Source organism: Crocodylus siamensis, chromosome 1, assembly GCF_052110815.1.
Source record: "Crocodylus siamensis isolate JL-2025a chromosome 1, ASM5211081v1, whole genome shotgun sequence".
In the NCBI taxonomy this organism is placed as follows: domain Eukaryota; kingdom Metazoa; phylum Chordata; order Crocodylia; family Crocodylidae; genus Crocodylus; species Crocodylus siamensis.
In genome coordinates this window covers 256,872,942-256,899,114 of record NC_143395.1, presented here as the reverse complement: position 1 = coordinate 256,899,114, position 26,173 = coordinate 256,872,942, and the positions used below count along the sequence as shown (strand labels likewise).

Here is a 26,173-nt window from a genome sequence, read left to right as displayed (position 1 = left end):
ATCAGAGAAACGATTGCCACCTGGAAAAAATACAGTGGGAGGGCTTCCAAGTAATTATGCAATGTTTAGTTAGTACATGCTGCTGGATCTCAGCCACCACTTCTGAGATACCACAGTCTGGATGGCTGGTACACAGCTGCAACTTGTACATTACATAAACTGCTGGGACAGCAGCTAAGAGAAGGAAGATAAATATTGGCATACTGCTTCAAAAAAACAAAAAAAACTAAATTAAGTATATTTAAAGCATCTCTTTGCTTTTCAGACCCAGCAAACTCCTCTCCATCTATTCTGGATGGGTTTGACCATCGTAAAGCCATGGCAGGGCAGCGAGTAGAGCTGCCTTGCAAAGCATCGGGGCACCCAGCACCAAAGTATCGGTGGCTGAAGGACAATGTTCCTTGGGAGCCAGACAGCAGGTTTCAGCAGACAGTCACAGGACTAGTGATTGAAGACACACGTCCTTCAGATTCAGGCAAATATGTTTGTGAAGTATGGAACAATTATGGTACTGCTGAAATGATAGGGCGCCTCTACGTAAAACGTAAGTCCAGAATATTGCCACCGAATATCAAACATGTCATTTCAAATCTTTGTTTGCACATAGATTTCTATATGGAAAGATATGAAGCAAACATTTTTATGAGCATCTCTTTCTGTCACTTTAATTTCTTTAATGTTAAAATAACATTTGAGCTTCTCCTTTGGACTGCTTAAAATTATAACATGTCAGAAGTAGATTTGTGTACTTAAAAGAAATTGCAAATATTCTCATGAATAAAAATGCCAAGTTATTGTCACCATATATCATGCTATTCAATAGTATTAAGCATTCAGATAATCACTGAGTATTCATGAAAATCTGTGAGATTCCTCAGTGTTTCACAGATTGTATTAGAAAAGCTGTATTTGAAAGATGCTTTTTCTCCTGTTGTTAAATTTTTTTCTCCGAACCTGGTGAGAAATCACTAATAACAGAAGTTTAGAAGGAAAAATAAGTAAACAATCCGTGCTCTAAATCTCATTCAGCTGAATATCACAAACACATATATTAAAAGAAAATCAAAACAATCAATCAGTTATTCAAAAGCTATGTAAACAGAGTCAAAGCAAGAACCAGATCTCCTTTATACAATATGCAGTCATAATAGGCTAGAAGTATGCAATAACATGCAACAGAGAAATGCTAAAGAGTTTTTTCTGTTTATTATGTTATGCAATATTCTGTAGAATGGATCAGTTAGCAAAGGAATTGCCTACTTACCTATCTATGTGTGTATATGTATGTGCATTGTATATAATATTGAAAATTATATCAATGCTGGTCATAAAGCAAAATAAATGGTCCATATATCAGCATGCATACTTCAATACACATGAGCACAAATGCCAAAATGGAATATGTTGTATTTTGCCTTAATTTTTGTCAGTAGGCCTGGTGTTGAACAAAAGTCCAAAACCCTATATGGAAGTAAGGTTCATGGTGGACCCTTGTCTTTATATTTGATCTAACCAAAGTGAAGAGAAATTGAGGTGCAGAACCAAATTCTGTAATTATAATGGTTTCTTTCCATCTGGTTTTATTATATCTCTTTGATACCATGACGTTTCTTTTAAATAAAATATAAAACTTTAGTTAAAATAGGTTCTAGTAATGATAACTCTAAGAATAAAGCTAATTTAGGCTATTTTATAGCTTTATGTACTTACCCTGGGATGAGCCCCACACAAGGAAACCCTAGCATCCAAGCAGAGCCCCACTGACATCAGCATGATTTTATTAAGGTATAGGAGTCTGTGCAGAACTAATCCAGCAGCATGGGATCTTGAGGACTCCTCTTAAAATAATCATGGCTATTTATTTGCTTGGTAATGGTCTTTATTTAGGATTTAGCTTTTTTCTCAATGAACAGTTAGTGATGTGGTTGTGTTTTGTTTGGGGTTTCTTTCCTGTAATGCAATATAATGTTTTATATTTTCCCCCTTCCTTTGACTTAAATCTCCAGAACCACTAAAAGCCACAATCAGCCCACGGAAATTTAAAAGCAGTGTTGGTAGTCAAGTGTCCTTGTCCTGCAGTGTAACTGGGACGGAAGACCAAGAACTCTCTTGGTATCGGAACGGTGAAATCATCAGCCCTGGCAACAATGTGAGGATCACTGGGATCAACCGAGAGAACCTCATTATGGACGGCATGGCCAAAAGTGATGGGGGAGCATACCAGTGCTTTGTGCGTAAGGACAAGATGTCTGCTCAAGACTACGTTCAGGTTGTGCTGGAAGGTTAGTCACTACCTGCTTTAGTCGGAATACCAGTTACTGCAAAATGTTATGATGTGTGTTATACAAAGTGAGAGAGGACCCTATGCATGAGGGAGCAGAGGAGGCAAGCCATAGGCTTTGTTCCTCTCCATGGTGCAGAACAACAAATGAGGAGAAATGAAGACCCAAATGTCAAAAAAATTGATTTGAAAATATCCCTCCTCTACAGCTCCACATACCAGATATGATTTTTCTGCTGGTATTCAACATTAACTAAGGAAAGACAGAAGACAGGAGAGAAGAGAGATCCCCATTCGGCTACAAACACTTCCTTCCAGGCATTATTTTTCAGGTTGGATGTGAAATCAGTCAAAGGCCTGGAGATCATACTAAGTAACTGACACAGTGTTCCACATAATAATCAAGTGAGGAAGGTAATCAATTTGTACAGAACTGGTTCACTAATAAGGCTGTAGCGCAGTCATGCCATGACCACTATTTTTAGTCTTTATAGAAAAAGAAGAGATTACCTGTCTGGACCTAGTTACCTCGGCAACCATCTCCTGTGACTAAGAAAGCCTAAAGAGCATATTGATAATCTATAATGATGTTGAGAGAGTGCAGGTTATCAGAGAGCGACAGCAGGAAGGATTTCAAAGACACTCAGGTCTCTCTGGGAAAATAATGTCTGCTTTCATCTCCAAAAAAGCCTGTCAATTGAATAAAAAAAAAGGGCAGAGGTGCATACTGAGCACACTCGCTAATTTATTTGTCGTGTGTCAGTTTCCATTCAGGATAAAAAGACTATAACTTTTTCATCTTCTGAGAGATGACAGTGCTAATGCACAGAAAAGGAGAGGAGGAGAGAGAGTTGCAGATAGGAGAAAAAAATTAAATACACTGTCACACATCCAGCAGGACAGGAACAGAGAGAAAAAAAAATATGTAAGAAATCCAACCTAATGTCCCTGCTGAAATATTTAGGTGTTTCAATGTTCCAGAAATGATAATACTCCTGCTGTTAGGTGTCTATGCAGGGGAGAAGAGAACCCTATCACTTTTTTTTCTCCTGCTGTGATTCAGCACATGTGGTGGAGATAGAAAACCTCATTCAGTTTTCTGTGCAATCTTACACTGACACTGCAACGTCAGAATCTCATTCCCGTGGAAATATAGGGGTCCAAACCTCCATGAGATATGCTGGATGTGGTCTCAGAACATGAGAGTTATTGATTGTCACCACTCCCGCCTTGCATCTTGTTTGGAATTGAAATTGATTATTACTACCGGGTATCTCCCAAAGGTTGGGAAGAGAGGGGCTTTCTAGTGGCGTCACCCTTTCTCTGCCTTAGGATAAATCATCCCTTTACATTCTTTGCTGATGCTAATATTTTCCTAATATTAAAGTTAATTGGAGAGCCATGTTTTGTTATAAAACCAGACAATGCCATATGGAATGTTTGCCTAGACTGCTTCCTGTGTGTTATGAGCTGAACTTGAAACAGATCTCTTGCACTTTTGTTCCCAATTATATTCAAATCCATTCTAGATGCAGCTTTTAAAATATAACTGAAGAAGACAATAACAGAGAGTGCATTGTATTGCCTGATCTGCAAAAGAAGCTTCTAAATAATAATAGGGTGCTAGTTTTCTTAAAATTGTTAGGTGTACAATCCCCTACTGTCTAGATAGGGGATAATTTAATTCTACCCCGTACTTTACATCTCAAAATCTGTGTGTCTTTCCATTTGTTTTTTCACTTGTATGCGGGAGACTTTGTTAAATTGTGACACAGAACACAGGAGAATGTATCTGCTGTGCCCCAAGCCAGGGTGTATATTTGTCTGCAACAGAAAGCTCCTATGAATATTGTTATCTTTAGTATTATTAGCAATCCTCATTCAGGAAAAGATCGATTTAATACTGTTACAAATGAGATAATGCAGGTCAGAATTGAACTGAATCAACTGAGTGGTGTGAAATTAGCATATGAATGTATGCCAAGCTCTTGACAGTTTCATTCATCCCTAACTTTCAAAGGAATTGAAGTGCACTAAAAGAAGTAAAACTCCAATAATTTTAGGCTTAGACTATACCTCCTTGGTTGCATCTACACATGCACTTAACTGTGCACTAGACTAATTTGCCATGGTGGAAAGCATCACAGTCTGCATGTGCAACACTATTAGACCACAGCAAACTAATTTTTGCTGGCTTCAGATAGTACTGACAGGGACACTATTATCTTACAGCAGCAAAAATAACCACACCTAAACACACATGGAAATACTTACCCAGGCATGTTAATAGTGTTAAGGGAGGCTGCCTTTTGTCCTCTTTCACACGGTACCCCTGATGTATCCAAGTCTGTGCTCCGTGCACTAAAACCTTAGGGGGTGCGCATGGCTCCTACCACCCCTATACCATGCCCCAAGCCTCACAGATGTATTGGACGTTGTTTGGTCAATCCTATCTGCTCCCTCGTGGGTGTCCCCTGGCTCCTCTCATAATTACCCACACCCTCACGGGTTCCCTGGGCTCCTCTCATGATTGCCCACACCCTCACGGGTTCCCTGGGCTCCTCTCATAATTGCCCACACCCTCACGGGTTCCCTGGGCTCCTCTCATAATTGCCCACACCCTCACGGGTTCCCTGGGCTCCTCTCATAATTGCCCACACCCTCACGGGTTCCCTGGGCTCGTCTCAATTGCCCGCACCCTCACGGGTTCCCTGGGCTCGTCTCAATTGCCCGCACCCTCACGTGTTCCCTGGGCTCGTCTCAATTGCCTGCACCCTCCCACGGATGCTCCCTGGCCTCTCTCGCGGCCATGCCCACACTGGGGCCTCTCACAATTGGGGCTCAGGTGGCTATAGCTGTGCCTGGCCCCTGAATCCCCTCCTTGAGTCTTAAGCGAGCGCCCTGTGGGGCTTCTCACCTAAGCCCACTCTGGGGCCTGCTCTCGCGGCCATGCCCGCACTGGGGCCTGCTCTCGCAGCCGTGCCCGCACTGGGGCCTGCTCACAATTGAGGCTCAGGTGGCCATAGCCGTGCCTGGCCCCCAAATCCCCTCTTTGGGTCTAAAAGTTCCTGTGGGGCTCAGGCAGCCTTGGCCTTACCCAGCCCCCCTTCTCACTCTGGGGCTCCTCACTGCTCCCTCTCACTCCAAGGCTCCTGACTGCCCCCTCTCGCTCCGGGGCTTGGCCCTCTTCTTTACTTCCAGGGCTCCTCACCGCCCCCCTTCTCGCTCTGGGGTTCCTCACTGCCCCCTCTCACTCCGGGGCTCCTCACCGCCCCTGGCTCCGAGCTGGGGCCAATGTGCCCCAAACAACACTGCACTTTCTCTGGTGCCAGGAACCCCACACTACTGTGGAGCCCCTGTGAGGCCTCCTCTAACCCCTAATAGCCTCCCCCGGTCCTCTGGTCTTATAAAACTACCAGCAGAAAACTCAAGTCCCTGGGCTGCAACAGAAACTCTAAGCCAACTGGCTAACCATCCTTCAGAATCCCTACCAGGGCTTCCTCCACCCGGTATCCTAAAACAGAAGCTGCTCAGGCCATCAGGCTTCTCTACTCTGCTTACTCCAGCAGAGCTCCTTCTTCCTTGGCTGCTAGTGGGTAACTGCCTTTCTAGCCTCAGCCTGGATCACCTTTATATAGGTCAGGCCCTGCCCCCTTCCGGTCAGCTGACCAACTGCAGTTGCCCCGGCAACCGGCACCTGTTCCTCTTTATAGGAGCAAGGCACTGAAGTGCCCTGCGACAGTGCCGTAATAAACTCTTGTGCAAACAGCATGAGAGTCTATCATGTCAACTTAATGGCACATGTAGCCGCACCCCTTGGCTATGAGTTGAAAATGGCTGGATTGCCTTTTCCCAGGGACATGGGACTTACTACTGTAGAAGACAGTGGTCCATGGCCTGCAGCAGAGGCCATTATCATATGATTCAGAAGGCACAGTATGAACTCAACAGTAAGCATTTGGTAGAGAATCTGTCCACAAGGAAAGGTTCCTTATCCTCATTAATTAGAGTTTGTCTCATGTCCTGAAGCCTGAGGGTTTTTATTCCTTTCAAATCTCTTGTTTTATATGCTCATCAAAGGTAGAAAGAAGGTTTGTTATGCCTGGCTATTATTCTCTTGCTTTCCTTTTCCTCTACAGATGGAACACCTAAGATCATTTCTGCCTTCAGCGAGAAGGTGGTGAGCCCAGGAGAACCTGTCTCCCTTATGTGCAATGTGAAGGGGACCCCTCTACCTACAATCACCTGGACTCTAGATGAAGATCCCATAATCAAAGATGGCAGTCATCGTATCAGCCAGATTATCACCTCTGAGGGGAATGTGGTCAGCTACCTGAATATTTCTAACACTCAGGTCCGAGATGGCGGAGTTTATCGCTGTACTGCCAACAACTCTGCTGGAGTCGTCCTGTACCAGGCTCGAATAAACGTAAGAGGTGCTTGTCAAATCAGCTCCTCAAAAAAAACACACATAACTCATTGTAGTGGAGAAGAAGATTGTTGCATGCATTGAGCTGAGTCTTGGAATGCCAAAACTAACTTACTGGTTTCTTTTTTCTCTCCATCTTCCTCCCTACCCAAAACCCATCTAGAAACTTTATGGTATGCTTAGAAGTTGGAAGCTCTCTTTTGCCTTGTTTCTATACAATCTATCTTCTTATACTTAGCAATTTAGATATATGTTTTCCTCTTTTAGTTTTTGCTATGCATGTGTTCCTCATCTTCCTCTGCTCTTTTACTTGTCCAACATTCATCATCATTATTCATATTTACAGTACCTTAGCTTGCATTTGTAATTCTACATGGCATAATATCCATCCTCATGATACTATAATTTATCTGTGTCAAAATAAATGCTAACTTTGTTGGTGTTCTCATGTGTAACAGGATTCCAGCTTAGCATAAATTTTAGTATTTGAAATTATGTAATCATTCCTCAGCCTTTAATTAGTAATGTAGTAAAGATTTTATCAGACAGTTATTAAATACTACAAACATACCACTGTCCTAGTCATGTATGGTGTAAGGTGAGAAAAACTAGAGCATGTAAAGACTAAGCAGCCTTCTTAAATGGCTCTTAAAAGTAAAGCTATCAAGTGTTAAGAAGAAATGTTATACAGGCTACATCTGTAAATGTTGTTAACATTTGTATATTCAGAAAAAAAGGAATATTTTCCCTAGCAAATGTGCCCTTAAATTATTTTCAAGAGTGTCTTTGTACCTTTATAGGGCCAGCAAGCATTCGACCAATGAAAAACATCACAGCAATAGCGGGACGGGATACCTACATTCATTGTCGTGTGATTGGCTACCCATATTACTCCATCAAATGGTACAAGAATTCTAAATTGCTTCCTTTTAACCACCGCCAAGTAGCATTTGAAAATAATGGAACGCTGAAACTATCAAATGTGCAGAAGGAAGTGGATGAAGGGGAATATACATGCAATGTTTTGGTTCAACCTCAGCTGTCCACCAGCCAGAGTGTACATGTCACTGTAAAAGGTAATGTGAACAGTGTGAGTTAAACCCTAAACTAGTAGGTTGTTATCAGTACATGAGTCCGCATGCACATATCTTCACTAGTGATTAGAAAACGAATCATAGGACAATTAAAACAAATGCTTTTTTAATGACTGCATGCATAATTATCATATATGCGTAGCATATTGTACCACACTTTGTCTTGAAATTGCATTGACTCCATTGGGAGTTCCCACAGGTTATGTTTGTGCACCATGAGTTAACCCAGCGGGAGCAGGCTATATAGGAGGATGCTTTTGGCGCTTGTTAAGATTCAGGTGCATGGAAATGTCATCCTCTGTTTTGCCTAAGGAGATTCAGTGGCTGATGGGTATGTTTGTCTAACATTGATTGGTCATTGTCTGTCTTCAGTATGACTTAATTTCCAGGATTTCGAGTAAGTTACTTTCAATATTTAGGCAAATGCAATGAGTTTTTAAAAATATGACTTTTATCTTCTTTCTGCTATTCTTCATTAAACAGTAAATAGATACAGGAGCTAAACTCTCTACACATTTTTTCAATTAGTCTCCTGAATGGCTACATGTATTCACAGCACAGCTCTGATGCTGGGAAAGCCCAGGCTCTCACCCCAGCCCCTGGGCTGTGATATTCCCACCCACCCCAACCATGACTAGGGTATTTTTAGCCCCTTCACTGCCAGCCCCCATTCCATGAACCTGGCAACCCCACCCCCAGACCTGCCAGTGCTACTCCCCCCTGCCAACCACCCACAGGCCCACCAGGTAGAAACTTTGTTTGACACTGGAAAACATATAATGTGGACCACCTGGAATATAGGAGATCAGGTATCCTAAAATATAACAGAATGGTGTTATCTTGTATCAATGTATAAATTAGGGCTTTGCGAAGGTTCGCTAGCCAATTCGATTTGGAGATTTGGCCCAATTCGGCAGCCAAATCTCTGAATCCAAACAGAATCAGAAATCTCCAAATTGATTCATAAAAGATTTGGAGCAGCTTCAGAAATTCGGCCATAGACTAAACAGGCAGCAGTCCTAACCACACTGGACACAGCTTCCTTCAGCTGGTAAGTCTGTTGTGGTGGGTGGAGCAGGGAGGGAAGGGGTGTGTTGGAGGGCTGATCATTGCCCCCACACCAAAGGAGGGATTGGACCTGGGGCTGGGGCTGGGGCTGGGGCAAGCTGCCCAGATGAGGCAAAGGGGTGTAGGACTCAGGGAGCGGGATGGGGGGGCACAGGATGTGGGTACAACAGTGCTCGGAGTGGGGGCTATGCCCTACTGCCACTTGCCCAGCCAGAGTGGGTGGGTGGGGGCACCAGGCAGGAGTAGCTCACTGCAGGCATGAGGGGGCAAGCAGCATCTCTGCTCCCAGTGTTGCTGTGCCCGTACCCTGCACCCCCCACCCCAGCTGGGCAAGCGGAGGCAGCGCCTGCATCCCACGCTCCATTCCCCTGGCTGGGGAAGCGGCGGGCTATGCCCTGCTGCTGCTTGGCCAGCCAGGGCAGGAGTGGGGTTCACATGGTACATGGTTCACTCCAGGTAGAAGGGAGCAAGTGGCAGCAGGGCATAGCCCCCACTCCCAGCGCTGCTGTACCCCTATCCCATGCCACCATGCCCCTTCTCTCCACCCATCACAACAGACTTACTAGCTGGAGGCAGCTGTGTCCAGCATGGTGAGGACTGCTGGCTGCTTAGTTTATGGCCAAATCTCTGAAGCAGTGCTGAATCTTTGGATTCGATTTGGCCAAATCGAATCAGGTCAGTGATTCGAATATCCAGATCAAATTATTGTCCCTCCAAATTGGCTGAATCCAAATCCAAAGTGAATACTTGCCACTTCACAGAGGCCTAGTTTAGATCCCGTATTATCAGTTCAGTTAATCACAGTCATTGAGTTGGTACCTATTTATCTACATGGGAAAGAAGAAGGACGGTTTTAAAACTAAAGCAGAGGACGAAGTATCACATGACATATTTTTTCTCTGTTCTGCTACTAACTGCTACTGCCTGGTAGCCAGCCATTCCAGTGTGGTTCAGTGTGGAAGGTCTTCAATTAATGAGTGATTATTCAGTATTTTGTTTAATTGTCATTGTTCAATATGTGGCCTCAGGCCTTATTTACTGCATGTTTCATATCTTGCTCTGAAGAAAGAATGTTAATTTCTTCATGGGCTTCCTTTGTAGTAGAACTGTAGTGGTATTAGAGCTGTGATGGTCCAGTCAGTATACGTGAAGCAAGATTTGCTTACTATTTTCTTTTATTGGACCAACTGTATGCTTGGGAGAGATATTACTCAAACCTTGATTACAAAATGCCCTTTCTCTAATCTGGAAAATAAACCAACACTGCCTAAGCTAAACACCATGAAGAATACTTAATTTGTTTAATCCAATTTTGCAAATGTATAAAGATGCTTCCTTAAAATGGGAAGAGGGCAGTGAACTGTGGAGCAAAGTTATGAGAAATAGTTACAGACCAAGTAAAAACAATTAAAATAGACAAACCTAATTACATAAAAAAGTATTCAGAATGGAAGGGAGTTGTTAGCTTTGAAGCACAGAGAAGTTGTCAGAGTGATGAGTCATAAAACCATGTCTCCCTCTAAATCTAAGGTTTTTAGTGTCCAATAAAGTTAGGTTTTAGTATTCCGAGGATCAACTTTTGAAGGTATTGTGCAGGTTTTCCTTGAGAGTGAGGACTGTGAGATCAGAGATGGATTGTTTGTTCTCCTAAAAGTGTTCTCTGAGTGGTGAAAGAATTTTTCTGTCCTTTATCATTTTTCTGGAAGAGTTCATTCTGGAGTATAATAGTTGTTAGTTGTACCCACATGCTATTCATGACAGCATTTGGTGTTACATTTTGTTATACATTTTGTGTAGTAGTCATGGATTTTAATAGTTTTCTTAAGGTGTGTTTCAATAACCGTGGAACGTGTTGTTAGGTTTCACATTTGTTGTTTATTCAATTTTTCTGCAAGCCAAATCCTAGAATCCACAGTCAGGTACCCAGAAAAAGACAACACGCATGATCATGTCTACACCACTGTGGTGGCATGTCTCAAGTATGCTCTGTCTACCCACTCCCACACACACTCCAAAACTAGAGATACACTTTGCAGCAGTGATTGAGTGGGGCATCCACCGAGGAATTTTCAAGCCAGGCATGCTGGGGATGAAGCTTAGAAGCACCATAAATGACATCAGTGAAAAATGTGGTTTAAATGGCTTATATACAGCTCTGGCAGGGGCAGAATAAGACTACATTAATCAGGGAACCAGCCTTTCTTTTCCTACAGTCCTCTCCCACATACTCAGCCCCTTTAAAAGTTCCACAACAAATGAAGCACAGATCGTACAGACAGCAGTATTGTTCAGTACATAATCTTGGTTCATCTCCAAAACTAGCAATACATTAGCACACACACATTTGATTAGCAGGGTTGGAGCCATTAGGTCTCCCACACAGACCACTGCCACTTGAGATAATAGAGAAACAGATAGCAAAGCAATAGTAGAAGTCATCCTGTATTTGGCCCTGTCTTAGAGGGGCATGAGTCAACATGTATTAACAGTGGGCTTCATAAATATTTGATGATGATGAACATTAACTATCTTGGGTTCCACTGAATATTCTGGAGGGGGTGCCCTCTCACGGACATGGGCCCTGATAGTCATTCTGTCGGACTCTGACCCCTTCTGGTCTGTCTTCTCTAACTAGTCTCTGATCCAGTCTAAGCTCTTGTTCCACCCCTGTTTCTCATTACAGTCCCCTCCATGCCCTCATCCAGCCACCCCCATTTTCCAATTCTGAAGTTTGTCATCACAAATCCCAATCTTCTAGCTCAGCCAATCCTAGTTATTGCTTTGCTCCAGCCTTCAGTTATACTCCTCCTTGTCCCTCTCCATGTTATCTGTCTGCACTGGCTTCCAGTACCAGTCATCTTCCCTGAAGTTTTTTCTCTCGTCACTGCCCCTCTATTGGCTTCCAAGTCTCTCTGCCCAAACAGTTACAGTTTTCATTTACTCTGCCTTCCCATCAGATCTGTCCAACACTCTGCAACTTTCTTTGCTCTTCCCGACTGGTTCCTGATCCCAGCGGTGTTCCTTGATTTCTTCCCTGCAGTTAGCCTCTGGTCTCAATTTCTAATTCCCCGCTTCTGCATGTCTCCCTGTCCCAATACAGCCTCCCATTCTTAAGGTCAGCTCTTGTACCCTCTAAATTAAAATCTGGGAGCATCCAACCCAGGGAGCATTAATAACAGTAGAGCAGGGGTTAGAAACCTACAGCCTGTGGGCTGGATCCAGCCTGCAGAACCATTGGATTTGACTGATAGATGAGGGGCTTTAGCAGCATTTGGAGAGGGGGGCAGGCAGGAACTGACTTTAGCTGTACTTTCTCCATGCTGCCGTGGAGACTAATGGTGGTTGTGGGTGCTCTCCCTGTTGCTGTTTGGGGGAGAAGTGGTGGCAGCAGTTGGGTCCTACCTCTGACTTAGGATGGGTCATTCCATTCTGCATCTGGAAAAGGTTTCCTATGTCTGCAGTAGAGAGACAGGGTCCCTTCTCTCACTTCTGGTGACTTTCCTGACAATTCACTATAGTAGCCCAGATACACAGTTGCAGGGACAGTCCTGCTCAGCCTTCTGCAAGCAGTCTTTGAAGACATGCCCATACAAAATGGAGTCTTTGGGGGAAGCTGGGGTTTTTTTTTGTTTGTTTGGATTTTATTCCTTCCAGAGCACAATAATAATTTGAGTAATCTGATCAGATTTTTTATCGGGATATTTTTTCACTGTGGCAACTCTGGTCAAACTGTGGACCCCATAACAACACTCTGCCCTCCATCCAAATTTGACAACAGTGTTGCAGAGATACATTCTCTTCCAAAAGAGCATTATACTGGTTAACTAACCTTCAGCTGGACATATAATTGTTGCTCCAAGTCAGACATATGAAAAAAGAAGACGACTGGAACAGCAAAGGATCATCCTTGATACTAAAGCCCAACTCCCTGCCAAATGTGTCCGGGAGTTTCTCAAATACTAATAATGATCTTTCCTTTCAGAACACAAGAAAACCTTACTTTCTTTAGATATATTATCAGGAATAGCTAACCACTATGGCGAAAATTTTCCACCTGGCCTAGAAACTTTCAATCAGGTTAGTGTTGTAAAATTATAAGCAAATGAAGACAGAAACTTATAATGGAATGCACTGGTCATCCATAATGCAGTGATGAGCAAGCCCATCTATAAATTCCTTGCGTATTGTTCAAAAATAATCCTTAAAATGTTTAGAAAAATGTATTAATACTTAAAATGATAAGATTTTAAAAAATAATGACAATCCTTATACAACACATTTAGCAGCACCTTATAAAAAGAACTGGATCAATATCATTATCCCATTTTTAAAACGAACTTCATAATAAGAGTTTTCAAAGCTATAGTAAAAGTCATCAGTACTTAGTGATTTCTTTTTTCAGTCTCCTAAAATATACTTTTCTGGTAAAGAGAAGGTTGATATTTGCATTTCTGTTACTGGCAATAACTCCAAGAGCAGAGGATGCAGCATCATTAAACATATCCAGAGTTCAAAAGAAATATCCATGATTTTATACAAAGAATTCATTTTTCTGATTAAGAGGACTTCTCATTACCTAATGCTGAAATTACATAACTTCACCATCTGTAAACCTGATAAAAGAATTGTAACAAGATGTTTCTTCTCTGACGCTAAACACTCTACTGCTTAGGTACTTTGTTCTAGCTATCTGAATAACCCTTCTTTGACTTTCCTGGGGGGGAGTCTCATTTTCTTCAGTAACTAACAGGCTGTCTGCTGTTGATTTGCATTGCAGATCAGCGTATGGTAGGCTGCTTTGGAAACTGAATACTATACTGGCATGAAAGGAAAAAACTTGAATCTTTCAAGGGTTCAGTGGAACTCTCTTCACATTGGCATCAAACAATTTGCTAGTTCTTTCATGCCTGGTTCAATCATTAGCATGTTTTACAGTAAATGGGAGTTTGGTTTCATGCATGTTCATGAGGAAGACTTTGCTCTATACTTCACTAGTAAGACTGGTGTTGCTGAGGCTTGGGGAAAAATAACTTTCGTATTCTACTCGAGAGTAACTGAGCTAAGAAAAAGCACTGAGGCCTGAATAGCTTAAATATATATATTTGCGTGAAAGGATCTTTTGACTTTGTAGTCTGGAGAAAGCTTTATATTAAGATGTCAGCAACTTGATGTATGACAGATAATGCCCATAGGCTTATTTGTCTAACAATATTTGATTGGATGGCTCTATGCTGTTAACTTATTTTGTTGAAGGCAGCGTAGACTTTCACCTTATAGAGTAACTAAATCAGAGATGCATAAGCCTTTGTAAGCAGTGGTTTGCTTCATCAGGTTCTATGAAGGGACCTCAAGAAGCAAAGCTTCTAAAAAGGAAGTAGTGATTAGAATGTAAAGGGTAAGGAAAAGGGAGGGAAAAGGAGGAAGCACTGCTAAAAGACAAGGTGGGTAGGAGAGAGAAAAATGAAGGGACATAGGGTTTATACAAGTTAATTTAGGTAAACATATAGAATCCAGAAACAAAATAAAATAAAATAAAATAAAATCCCTCTCTATTCTGCTGATATGCTTTAGACCACTTCGGAATTTCTCTGTTTTGGACTGTCTTCCCAGGTTAAAACTGTGTACATCTACATGAGATGCTGACTATGCAGCTGTTACTGTGCAGTCATTTAGTACTTGCATAAACAAGTACTAAATGACTGTATAGTAACCCAAGTTACTGCACAGCAGTGCTGATGAATGTCTTTTTTGTAATGTTGCTGCACTGTAGCCTAATACTACTGCTCAGTAGTGTTGCATCATGCTTTCGGCCACACAACACTACTGCTCAGTAGTATCAACTACTGCGCAGGTAGCATCTCATGCAGATCTAGGCACTGAGTCTTAAAATGTGTGTACTAATATTTTTTATTGGAACAACTTTATAGCTGGAAGAAGTGATAAGTGTTCAGGTACCCAATGCACTTCCTTAGATCTTAGAAAGAAGCAAGCTTAGCTTATAAGTTTTGGTTGATCTTAGACTGAAGTTGTTGGAGGCATGCCCATTGCTCATGAAAAGTCCAAATCAAATATTTGTAATACTGTTTTGATGGGGGTTTATATATATATTTTTCAAAGCATCTTTATATTAACAGGCAACCTTGCCTCTAGTCTATTTCTACTATGTTTATAGGAAATAGCTTTTTAGGAGCCTCTTTTAATTATGTATGTTTATGTTAGATATCTAGCTATACAAATATACACACAAACACACACACACAGATATGTGTATGTGTATGTATCTAATATAATAAAAGGCTTAGTCTGTCTGCCTATAACACTTTTGGGTAGCTGCGCATGTGCCGCTGAGAGGGCAGGCAGAGATTAGCTGTGCAGCCCGGGCTTCACGGGCCCAAGTTTGAGCCGATGCCAGGGAAGTTTGTGGCAGCAGCAAACATGCTCTAGCTGCCTAAGCAGCAGAGCTTCCCTACGCCTTCCTGCCTGAGGGCAAAGGTGGGATCACAGTGGTGGTGCCCCCCTGCCACCTGGCCCTGATGCCCCCCAGAACAGTGGCAGGGAGGGGGAGGCAGCAGGCAGGTAGGGAGGGAGGCAGATGTGGGCCAGGCGGATGCAGAACAGTGGGGAAGGAGGGTGGGGTGGGGCAGGGGATGGGGTTGGAGTGGGGCCTAGAATGGAGGGGGAGGGGTGGAGCGAGGCTGGACCTGGAGCAGCGAGGGGTGGATGCAGGGCTTTGGCCCCACCTGACCTGCCCATCATTCTTGACAGGCAATTTGCTAGTATATATATATGTATATAAATATAGAGATTCCTAGGTACTAGGGTTGGAAGGGACCTCAACAGATCATCAAGTCTGACCCCTGCCTAGGCAGGAAAGGGAGCTGGGGTCAAATACCCCAGCCAGATGCCTATCCAGCCTTCTCTTAAACACCCCCTAGGTAGGGGAGAACATCACCTCCCTTGGAAACCCATTTCAAATTTTGGCCACCCTTACCGTGAAGAAGTTTTTCCTGATACCTAGCCTAAATCTGCTCTCTGTCAGTCTGTGACCATTGTTCCTTGTTACCCCAAGAGGCACCCTAATGAACAGAGCCTCTCTGATCCCTTGCTGCTTCCCCCTAATGAATTGGTAGGTGGCCACAAGATCACTTCTCAGCCTTCTCTTGTGGAGGTTGAAGAGATCCAGGTCCCTCAGTCTCTTTTCATAGGGCTTGACCTGTAAGCCCCTGACCATACGAGTGGCCCTCCTCTAGACTTTCTTGAGTCTATCAACTTGAAGTATGTTCTTGAAGTATGGCAGCCAAAACTGGACACAGTACTCCAACTGCAGTCTGACCAATGCCTCATAGAGGAAGTATCATCTCCTTGGATCTATTTGTCATGCACCTGCTGATGCATGATAAAGTGCAGTTAAGCTTTGCTGATTATTTCATCACACTGATGTCTCATGTTCATCTTGGAGTCCACTATGACGCCAAGATCCCTTTCTGCTTCTGTGCTGCTGAGAGGGCCACTTCCCAACCAGTAGATGTGCTGGATATTTTTGCACCCTAGGTGCAGCACTCTGCACTTGTCCTTGTTGTACTGCACCTACTGTCTACTGCCCACTTTTCTATCCTGTCCTGGTCTGCCTGCAATTGTTCCCTACCGTCCGGAGTGTGCACTTCACCCCACAATTTAGTATCATCCACAGACTTGAACAGGGTACACTTCACACCCACGTCCAAGTCATCGATGAAGATATTGAAGAGTACAGGTCCAAGGACTGAACTCTGCGGGACCCCATTACCCACATCCTTCCAAGTTGATACTGACCCATCTACTACCACTCTCTGGGTGCAACCATTAAGCCAATTTGCTCCCCACCGGACTGTGTAAACATCTATGTCACAGCCTCTTGATTTATTTATGAGAATGGGATTAGATACTGTATCAAAGGTATTGCTAAAATCCAAGAAAATGACGTCCACTTCTACTCCTGTATCTAAGCATTTTGTGACCCTATCATAAAATGAAACCAGATTGGTCAGGCATGATCTACCTGCTACAGCTTCATGGTGGTTGCCCTGCTGCATAATTTTTCCTGCTGGACTCCCGCAATTATGATCCTTCATAATTTTTTCAAAGACCTTTCCAAGGATGGAGGTGAGACTTACTGGCCCATGATTACTGGGATTTTCCTTCCTTCCCTTCTTGAAAATAGGGACCATATTGGCCCTTTTCCTGACCCAAGTGCCACAAATGCTCAAACAGCCATGCCAGTGGTTCTGCTATGACACCAGCTGATTCCTTCAGTACTCTTGGATGAAGCTCATCTGGGGCCTGCTGACTTGAACACATCCATTCCATCCAAGTGACTCTGTACCAAGTCAGCTTTGACAGTCAGTAGGCTGGTGTCCATTTGATGCCCACTGAAAAACCCTTTAGGAGACTTATCTTGAGCCCTGATCAGGAACACTGAGGCAAAAAACTAATTGAATAGCTCAGCCTTGTCCCCCCTGTCTGTTATTAATTACTGCTTCTTGTTTAGTAGGGGTCCTATGCTGCCCTGAACCTTCCTTTTACTCCCTACATACCTAAAAAAGGACTTACGGTTGCCTTTAATTTGTGTTGCCAACCTGAGCTTTGCAGTTGGTTTGGCCTTTCTAACTGCCTCCCTGCAAGTACAGGCCAAGTAGGTATACTCCTCCTTGGTAGCCTCCCCCTGGTTCCACTGCCTATATGCCTTCTTTGTTGCCTTTAGGCTCCCCTGGATTTCCCTGTTTAGCTAAGGACTTTTTTGGCTCCTTTCCCCCTTTTCCCTCGTACTAGGATCATCACATATATGTGTATATATATGCACATACACACACACAGACACAACTTGAAATTATTTTTAATATTTGAAAAAATAATCTTATATTAGGAGTTCCTGTATTTATATTGCTTGTGTTCATCATGGAAGTCCAACACTCTTAACTCCATAATAATTCAGGGGCTTGTATTTGAATTTCCTTTGGCCTTTTCCCCTCTTTATTATTTGAAGGCAATTATTAAAATATTTTGTATCATGGAGGAAATGATTTTTAAATACTGTAAGCATTTCATTACACAAAACTTTAGCTTAAGTCATCCCACTAAAGTCAGTAATGCATGCATATTGTCTATATATGTATGCACATGTACACGCACATGATATAAAATCAGCTTTATAATAATGGAAGAGCTAGTGCAAATGAATTCCATGTGTATAGTCCAAGAACCATGGTAACAGGACATTCTGACCATCAAACTAGCCTCAGAAGTAAGTTCTATAGCCAATGAAAAGGTCAGCAGTCCACTCAAGCATAAAGACCTGTTGGGCCAGTGTGATTAAGGCATATCTATTTATTAGGGCTGTGCAAAGCTTCAGCCGCTGATTTGATTTGGTGGAGTTGCAGCCCAATTCGAGGGGTGAATCTCCTAATTGAATCAGGAGACCCTTTAATCTTTCCAAACTGAATTGGAACCCTCTGAATTGATTCATAGAGATTCAGAAAGATATGATGTTTTGGCCAGAGACACAGCTTTAAATGTTTTTTCTACATGACTCAAGGTACCAGGTGGCTGGTGAACACTGAGATGGTGGGGCAGATGGAACATCCCACAGGAGCACGGGGGGAAGGGGCATGTTCCTCAGTGCGCTTGGCAGCAGACTCAGAAGCACTTCTGGTCCACCTCTGGGTCTACCAGGGGGTGAGCTACGTACCTCAAAGTACCAGGTGGCTCATGAATGCTGAGATGAGTGCCCCCTGCGCACTCAGCAGCGGACCCAGAAGTGGACTGGAAGTATGTCCAGTCTACTTCCAGGTTTACTGCCAAGCATGCGGGGGGGCCCCTGCACTCCTGCGGGATGCTCCATCTATCCCACCATTGCAGCATTCACGAGCTGTGCCTGGTACCTCGAGGTATGTAGAAAAAACAATTAAAGGTGTGTCTGTGGCTGAATTGCTGATTCTCTGAATTAGCATCGAATCTTCATATTCAGATTCAGCTGAATCGAATTAGGACAGTGATCTGAATCAGCAAGCTGAATCACTGTCCCTGATTCGGGACATATTCAAATTGAATACAGCCTGTTTTGCACACCCCTACTGTTTATTTAGCTGAAGACACGCAGGCCAATGATGTGGCTAGAATCATGGCATGCCATGTTTGACTCACAAATGGCCAGCTATGTATTTACAGCTGGATCAACTGAAAAAATCCTTTATCATGACTCTGAAGCAAGTCTCAAACTCTTGCCTTTCCCTCCATGCTCCTTTTGAAGTGATCCAGCGGTCCCTCTTTAAAGCCATCCTATCACTAGCTATCTCATACTAAAATCTGGGGGTTCAGCTCAAGTATGTTAGTTAATCTGAAAATCTTACAGTTTAGCTGTGGAAAGATGCATTTGGGAGTAAATTCAAAAAAATTTACAACTTTACAAAATTACAACTCCTGTACAAAGCATGATAAGATACAAAGGTTGGAAGCTATAGTTAGAGCAACTGTGAGAATAATTACCCAATGGAACAATTCACTTCCTTCACCTGATGACTCCTCTACAGAGTCCAGTTGGTGAAAACATATGGGAGATCGTTTTCACTCCTCAGCTCTGGAATTCACTCCCTCTGCAGTTTCACCAAACCTCAAGACTGGACCTGTTCCAAAAGCACTGTGAGACTATTTGGGCAATCCTTTAGCAAACAAAGGCTAGGCTGAGATACTGTTTAGGGGATCTCTTGTTCATACTAATATTCTAGTTCCTGTGTAAGTTGTTTTGTTCTCTTATCATTTCCTGTTTTGTAAATTATTCTCTTCTTGTATTGTAATCCACACTGAGTCTTTGTTGGAAAGGGAAGCATACAAATACAAAAATACATGCTATGTTTCCACACAAGGGCATAAATTCAGTGATTAAATTACTGGGTGAAATAATGTAACCTGTGTGAGTCTATATGAGCTTTTTTACATCTCTTAACTTCTGACTGTTTGACTTTGCAGCATTTGTAATGGAAGGTTCATTTTGGCGAATAATTGAATAATACTTTTTGATGCAATACACAATACATGTCATCAACTGATATAATGTTAGTAGATGTATAATATGCTTATTTGTTTCCAATTTGGAATAAATACTTTAATGAAAGAGAAAACTTCTTGCAAAGAGTATATTGCAGTAAGGATCAGACAAATAAAAGTCCAGTGCTCCAGGGGCCATGTTGGACTGCACATCTGAAAGAAACAATGCATGGCTAAGGAAACTTACAACGAGTAGGCTGTGGCAAAAGCCAGGGACAGTTGCAGTCCCTGCATGCTTAGTGCATAAAAGCCAAGTGAACTTAGCTTAGACAGGGATCATTTGGACCTTAAAGGGGTCAAATACGTTGATTGTATCAGTCAGTGGATCTAGGCTGGTCTGAGAGAAATTCATCATTCTCCTCTATACCTTGAGAGAGAGAGGATGTCAGAAACCATGTTTACATACACCTCTGCAAGCATTTTCCATATTTGGCACAGGGGTTCAACTTCAGACAAGTCCACCAGGGAACACTTTACAGTCACACAACACAAGAATGGTCTGAGCTTCAGTGTAGATGCCACGTGGAGAAATGTGGCCAGAAAGAGACTAGTGTTCACAGGGAAGATTGCTAAATAGGCTAGGTAGCGGATGTGTTCTTACAGTCAGTTTCCTCAGTGGTCACTACCAACACACATTCAATGAGGGAAAGAACCTGCTTTGAGCATATAAGAAAAAAAAATCTACAGGCTCTGAAGACCTGTTTGATCAAGTCTAAGCTATTATCAGAGAACTTTTCACTATACCTTTACATTTTAATAATACATTTTAAAAGTATTCACTGTAATCTAAAGTTATATAAATGTTTCAGTGATTTATGGCCCATTTTACTTTATTTATACATCAGTATAACTAAAGTCATACAAGTGTAAAATGGAAATAACAGGAGTGATGAACTGGACTCAAGTCCCAGATCTAAAAAAGGCCCCTCATCTTAGATGGAGTACAAGGCAAAGGGTAGGTCGTTGCTTCAGCACTGGTGCCAAACCAGGCTCAGATTCAGTCAGAGCCGCAACTGCAGCTGCAGCGGCAACTGCAGCTGCAGCGGCAGCTGCAGCCATAGCTGCTGCCCCCACTGCCTCTGCTCTGCATCGTATCTGTCCTGCACTGCTTTCCTCTTTCTCTACCTCCTCCCCCCCGACTTGCACTTAATTACAGCTCTGGTCCAACACATGGAGCACATTGTGGCTCCAGGCCCCTGCCCTGGGCCACAGTGGAGTCCGAGCCAGGACCAGAACTGGAGCCAGAGCTGAGGGTAAGGGGCAGTGTGGGGAGGGCACAAGGTGAGGCAAAGTTCAGGGAGAGTCCAGGCACCATAGTAGGAACAGGCAAAAGAGGGAGTAGGTGAGGGGTTAAGGTGAAAGGGGGCACAGGAACCATGGAGGAGGGGAGGAGGGGGAGAAGAGACAGGGGGCCAAGGTAAAGAGGTCAGGCCACTTAGTTCCCATGCTGGCCTGCCTCCCTGCCACTGCTTTCTGTTCCTTCTGCCTTTCAAAAACCAGTGTGTATTATATTCCAGGGTATTATGCATGAGAAAATATGGTATGCCATCGTATTTAAAGTCTTGTTTACTCTCTGTCAGTCCTTGATTAAATCTTGTTTGCCTTTTCAATAGAAAAAGTAAAACCAATTGGCCTTTCTGCTCTGAAATTTGGTATATTTTTTCCGTAAAGCTGTCTCACACTGGGGGAAGAGCTTGCAGTGAAATGTGTTAGCCAACACATTAAGTGTGTGGGCTCCATGTCCCATTTAGCAGATATCTACATTCTTCTAGAAGAAAGGTTATGTCAAAACCTTTTGAATATCTGATTCTAGAAATTTCTCATGCCCATTTAAATTGCAAACTGTATGTTAATAAATGTGAGGGCCTTGTTCTGTTGCCATACAAAAGCAGTTAAAAATATATCTCCTGCAAATGTCTCAGTTGCATTAAGGACATTACAAGTGGCTGAATGCTCCTTCCCATTTCGTGACTTTTGCACTCTGAAGTGAAAAATGAGATTTCATTTCCAATCCCATAAATTCAAAGAAATGCACAAATCACTGTTTTTACTGTATGGCTGATATTTACAATTTGCAAAACTGAACCAAACAGGTCCAATTAATTTGAATGGTGCTAGAGGGGAAGATGTATTATAGAATGTGAGGGAAAACATGACAGTTGCTGCTTTAGCAGCTGGATTAGTCCCTTCACTGTGAAAGAAGCCCCAGAGAGCCACAAATGAATCACATTCTGACATCCTGCACTGAGATATTTGAGCCTTGACATTGCATCAATATATGACAACTGTGCATTGTCACAACTCCTCCCCATCGAGTGACACAGCATTCTAATGATCCTGGAGGTCAGGAGAGTAATGCCAGGAGAGAATCTGGCTCTTTAATATCTTCTTTGTTTCTCATATATGTATATACAGACACACAAATGCATGCCATACAACTCTGTCTTGGCCATTTTAAAGGGATTAACATCACTGCCTTGAATTCAGGTTTTTAATTCAGTACTTAAGCCATAAGAAAGAACAGAGCAAAGGAAAACACATTACCTACTCCGCCAAGATATCTGTCCCTAGGCTCCATAAAGGAAATGGAGCAAGAATCATAGAAAATGAGGGCTGGAAGGGACCTCAGGAGGTCATCTAGTCCAACCCCCTGCTCAAGGCTGGACTGCCCCCAACTAGATCACCCCAGCCAGGGTTTTGTTGAGCCAGGCCTTAAAAATCTCCAAGGATGGAGCTTCCACCACCTCTCTAGGTAACCACTTTTCTAGTGAGGTTTTTGCTAATATCCAACCTACACTTCCCTTGCTGCAACTTGAGCCATTGCTCCTTGTTTTGTCATCTGTTACCACTGAGAACAGTCCAGCTCAACTCCCCTTTGGGTAGTTGAAAGCTGCTATTGATGCCCTTCTTAGTCTTCTGTTCCCTAAATAAGCCCAGTTCCCTCAGCCTGTTCTCAGAAGTCATGTGCCCCAGTCCCCTAGCCATTTTTTGTTGCCCTCTGCTGGATTCTCTTCAATTTGTCCACATCTTTTCTGTAGTGGGGGGGAGGGGGGGTGCAAAAGTGAACACAGTACTCCAGATGTGGCCTCACCAGTGCTGAATAGAGAGGAATAATTACTTCCCGTGATCTGCTGGCAACACTCTTACTAATGTAGCCCAGTATGGAGTTAGCCTTCTTGGCAACAAGGGCACACTGTTGGCTCCCCTCCAAGTTATTGTTCACTGTAACCCCCAAGTCCTTCTCTGAAGAGCTGGTGCTTAGTCAGTTGGTCCCAAACCTGTAGCGGTGCGTGAGATTCTTCCATGTTATGTGAAGGACTTTGCACTTGTCCTTGTTGAGTCTCATGAGATTTCTTTTGGCCCAATCCTTTAATTTATCTAGGTCACTCTGAATCTGTCCAGTGAATCTACTACACCCCGTAGTTTTGTGTCATCTGTAAACAGTCTTAGGGTGCAATCCATCCCATCTTCCAGATTTTTAATGGAGATACTGAACAAAACTGGCCCCAGGACTGACCCCCAGGGCACTCCACTTGATACCAGCTGCTAACTAGACCTCAAACCATTGATCACAACCTACTACCCATTGAGGCTGATGATCCACCAGCTTTCTATCTACCTTCTATTCATCCAACCCATACTTCCTCAGTTTGTTTGCAAAAATTCTGTGGGAGACCGTAAGAAAACCTTGCTGAAGTCAAGGTATATCACATCCACTGCTTTCCCCATATCCACAGAACCAGTCATCTTATCAGAGAAGGAAATCATGTTGGTCAGGCATGACTTGCCCTTGGTGAATCCATGCTGACTGTTCCTGAACACTTTTGTCTCCCCCAAGTGATCTCCACCCTAGAGTTCTAAAGGAACTGGCCGAGGTCATTGCAAGTCCCCTGGCACAGCTTTACAAGCACTCGTGGTGCTCTGGTGAGGTACCAGAGGACTGGAAGAGGGCCAACATGGTCCCCATCTTCAAAAAAGGCAGGAAGGAGGACCCGGGAAACTATAGGCCGGTTAGTCTTACCTCGATCCTAGGCAAGCTGTTCAAGAAAATTATGCTGGCACATATCCAGGAGGGGCCAGCAGGGGACTGCATGCTTAGGGGCAACCAACACAGGTTCATCAGTGGAAGGTCCTGTCAGACCAACCTGGTGGCCTTTTATGATCAGATCACCAGATCGTTAGATGCAGGGGTAGCAGTGGATATAATCTTCCTGGACTTCCGGAAGGCTTTTGACACTGTCTCTCACCCCGTTCTCATTAAGAAACTGGGGGGCTGTGGTGTAGACACCCACACAGTCAAATGGGTCACCAACTGGCTGGAGGGCCGCACCCAGAGGGTGGTAGTGGATGGGTCCTTCTCAACCTGGAGGGATGTGGGCAGTGGGGTTTCGCAGGGCTCGGCCCTCGGGCCCGCACTGTTCAACATCTTCATCAGCGACTTGGATGAGGGGGCAAAAAGCACCCTGTTCAAATTTGCTGATGACACTAAGATGTGGGGGGACGTGGGCACACTGGAAGGATGCAACAGGCTACAATCAGACCTAGACAGGTTACAGGGGTGGGTGCACGAGAATAGGATGGGTTTCCACACAGACAAGTGCAAGGTGATGCACCTGGGGAGGAACAACCGGCACCATACCTACAGGTTACGGAACTCCCCTCTTGTCAGTACGGAGGCAGAAAAGGATCTTGGGGTCATCATTGACTCCAAGATGAACATGGGCCGGCAGTATGGGGAGGCAGTTAGGAAGGCCAACCGTACCTTGTCATGCATCCACAGATGCATCTCAAGCAGGTTCAAGGAGGTGATCCTCCGCTGCTATGCAGCACTGGTCAGGCCGCAGCTGGAGTACTGCGTCCAGTTCTGGGCGCCACACTTCAAGAGGGAAGTCGACAGCATGGAGAGGGTCCAGAGGAGGGCCACTCGCATGATCAGGGGACAACAGGGCAGGCCCTATGAGGAGAGGCTGAGGGACCTGAACCTGTTCAGGGGGGATCTTGTGGCCTGTTATAAACTAGTCAGGGGGGATCAGCAGGCATTGGGGGAGTCACTGTTCCCCCAAGCACTGCCAGGAGTGACCAGGAATAACGGTCACAAGCTGGCAGAGAGTAGGGTTAGGTTAGATATCAGGAGGCGCTACTTCACAGTCAGGGCGGCTAGGTCTGGAACCAACTTCCAAGAGAAGTGGTGCAGGCTCCTACCCTGGGGGTGTTTAAGAGGAGGTTAGATGAACATCTTGCTGGGGTCGTTTGACCCCAGTACTCTTTCCTGCCATAGCAGGGGGTCAGACTAGATGATCTGCTCAGGTCCCTTCCGACCCTAGAAACTATGAAACTAAGTGCTTAGAAAAGGATTCCTTGAGGACCTGCTCCATGATTTTTCTAGGGACTGAGGTGAGGCCGACTCGTCTGTAGTTCCCTGGATCTTCCTTCTTCCCTTTTTAAAAGAGAGGCACTATATTTGCCCTTTTCAAATTGTCTGGGACTTCCTCAATCACTATGAGTTTTCGAAGATAATGTCCAGTGGCTCGGCAATGACATCAGCCAATTCCCTCAGCACCCTCAAATGCACTGCATCTTGCCCCATGGACTTGCACACATCCATCTTTTCTAAATAGTTCCTAACCTGTTCTTACACCATGGAGGGCTGTTTACCTTCTCCCGAAACTGTGTTGCTGGTGCAGTAGTCTGGGAGCTGACTTTGCCTGTGAAGCCCAAGGTAAAAACAATATTGAGTACTTAAGCCTTTTACTCATCATATGTCACTAGGTTACCTCCCCCATTTGGTAAGGGACCCACAGTTTCCCTGACCTTCCTTTTTTTTGGTAACATAATTTTAGAAACTCTTCTTGTTACCCTTCACATGGTAACCCTCTTGCTAGCTGCAACTCTAATTGTGCTTTGGCTTTCCTGATTTCATCCCTGTATTCCCAAACAATACTATTATATTCTTCCCAGTCATCTGTCAAAGCTTCCACTTCTTGTGAGTTACCTTTTTTGTTTTCAAGGTCACTGAAGAGTCCTCTGTTAAACCAAGGTGGGTATCTACTATATTTGCTATTCTTCCTACACGTTGGATTAAAATGTTTCTGGGGATGTCAGTGAAGCCACATTCTTGCATCTTCTAAAGATTTCCTGATCCATATAACCATTTCTGATTCCTACCAACACCTAGATGTCTAAATTTCTGATGGAAAGAAGCAAAGAAACATGTTAAATAAG

At 43.6% G+C, this 26,173-nt stretch overlaps 1 protein-coding gene across 1 annotated transcript in view; it reads left to right on the top strand.

The window, feature by feature from the left end:
• The window catches only part of DSCAM (DS cell adhesion molecule), a 628,177-nt gene that overhangs the window by 334,230 nt on the left and 267,774 nt on the right, over positions 1-26,173 (top strand). Inside the window, exons 4-7 of the mRNA XM_090031636.1 lie at positions 266-544; positions 2,007-2,282; positions 6,421-6,717; positions 7,511-7,786. Of these exons, the coding sequence (XP_089887762.1) occupies positions 266-544; positions 2,007-2,282; positions 6,421-6,717; positions 7,511-7,786 (1,128 nt within the window). The remainder of the gene's footprint in view (positions 1-265; positions 545-2,006; positions 2,283-6,420; positions 6,718-7,510; positions 7,787-26,173) is intronic.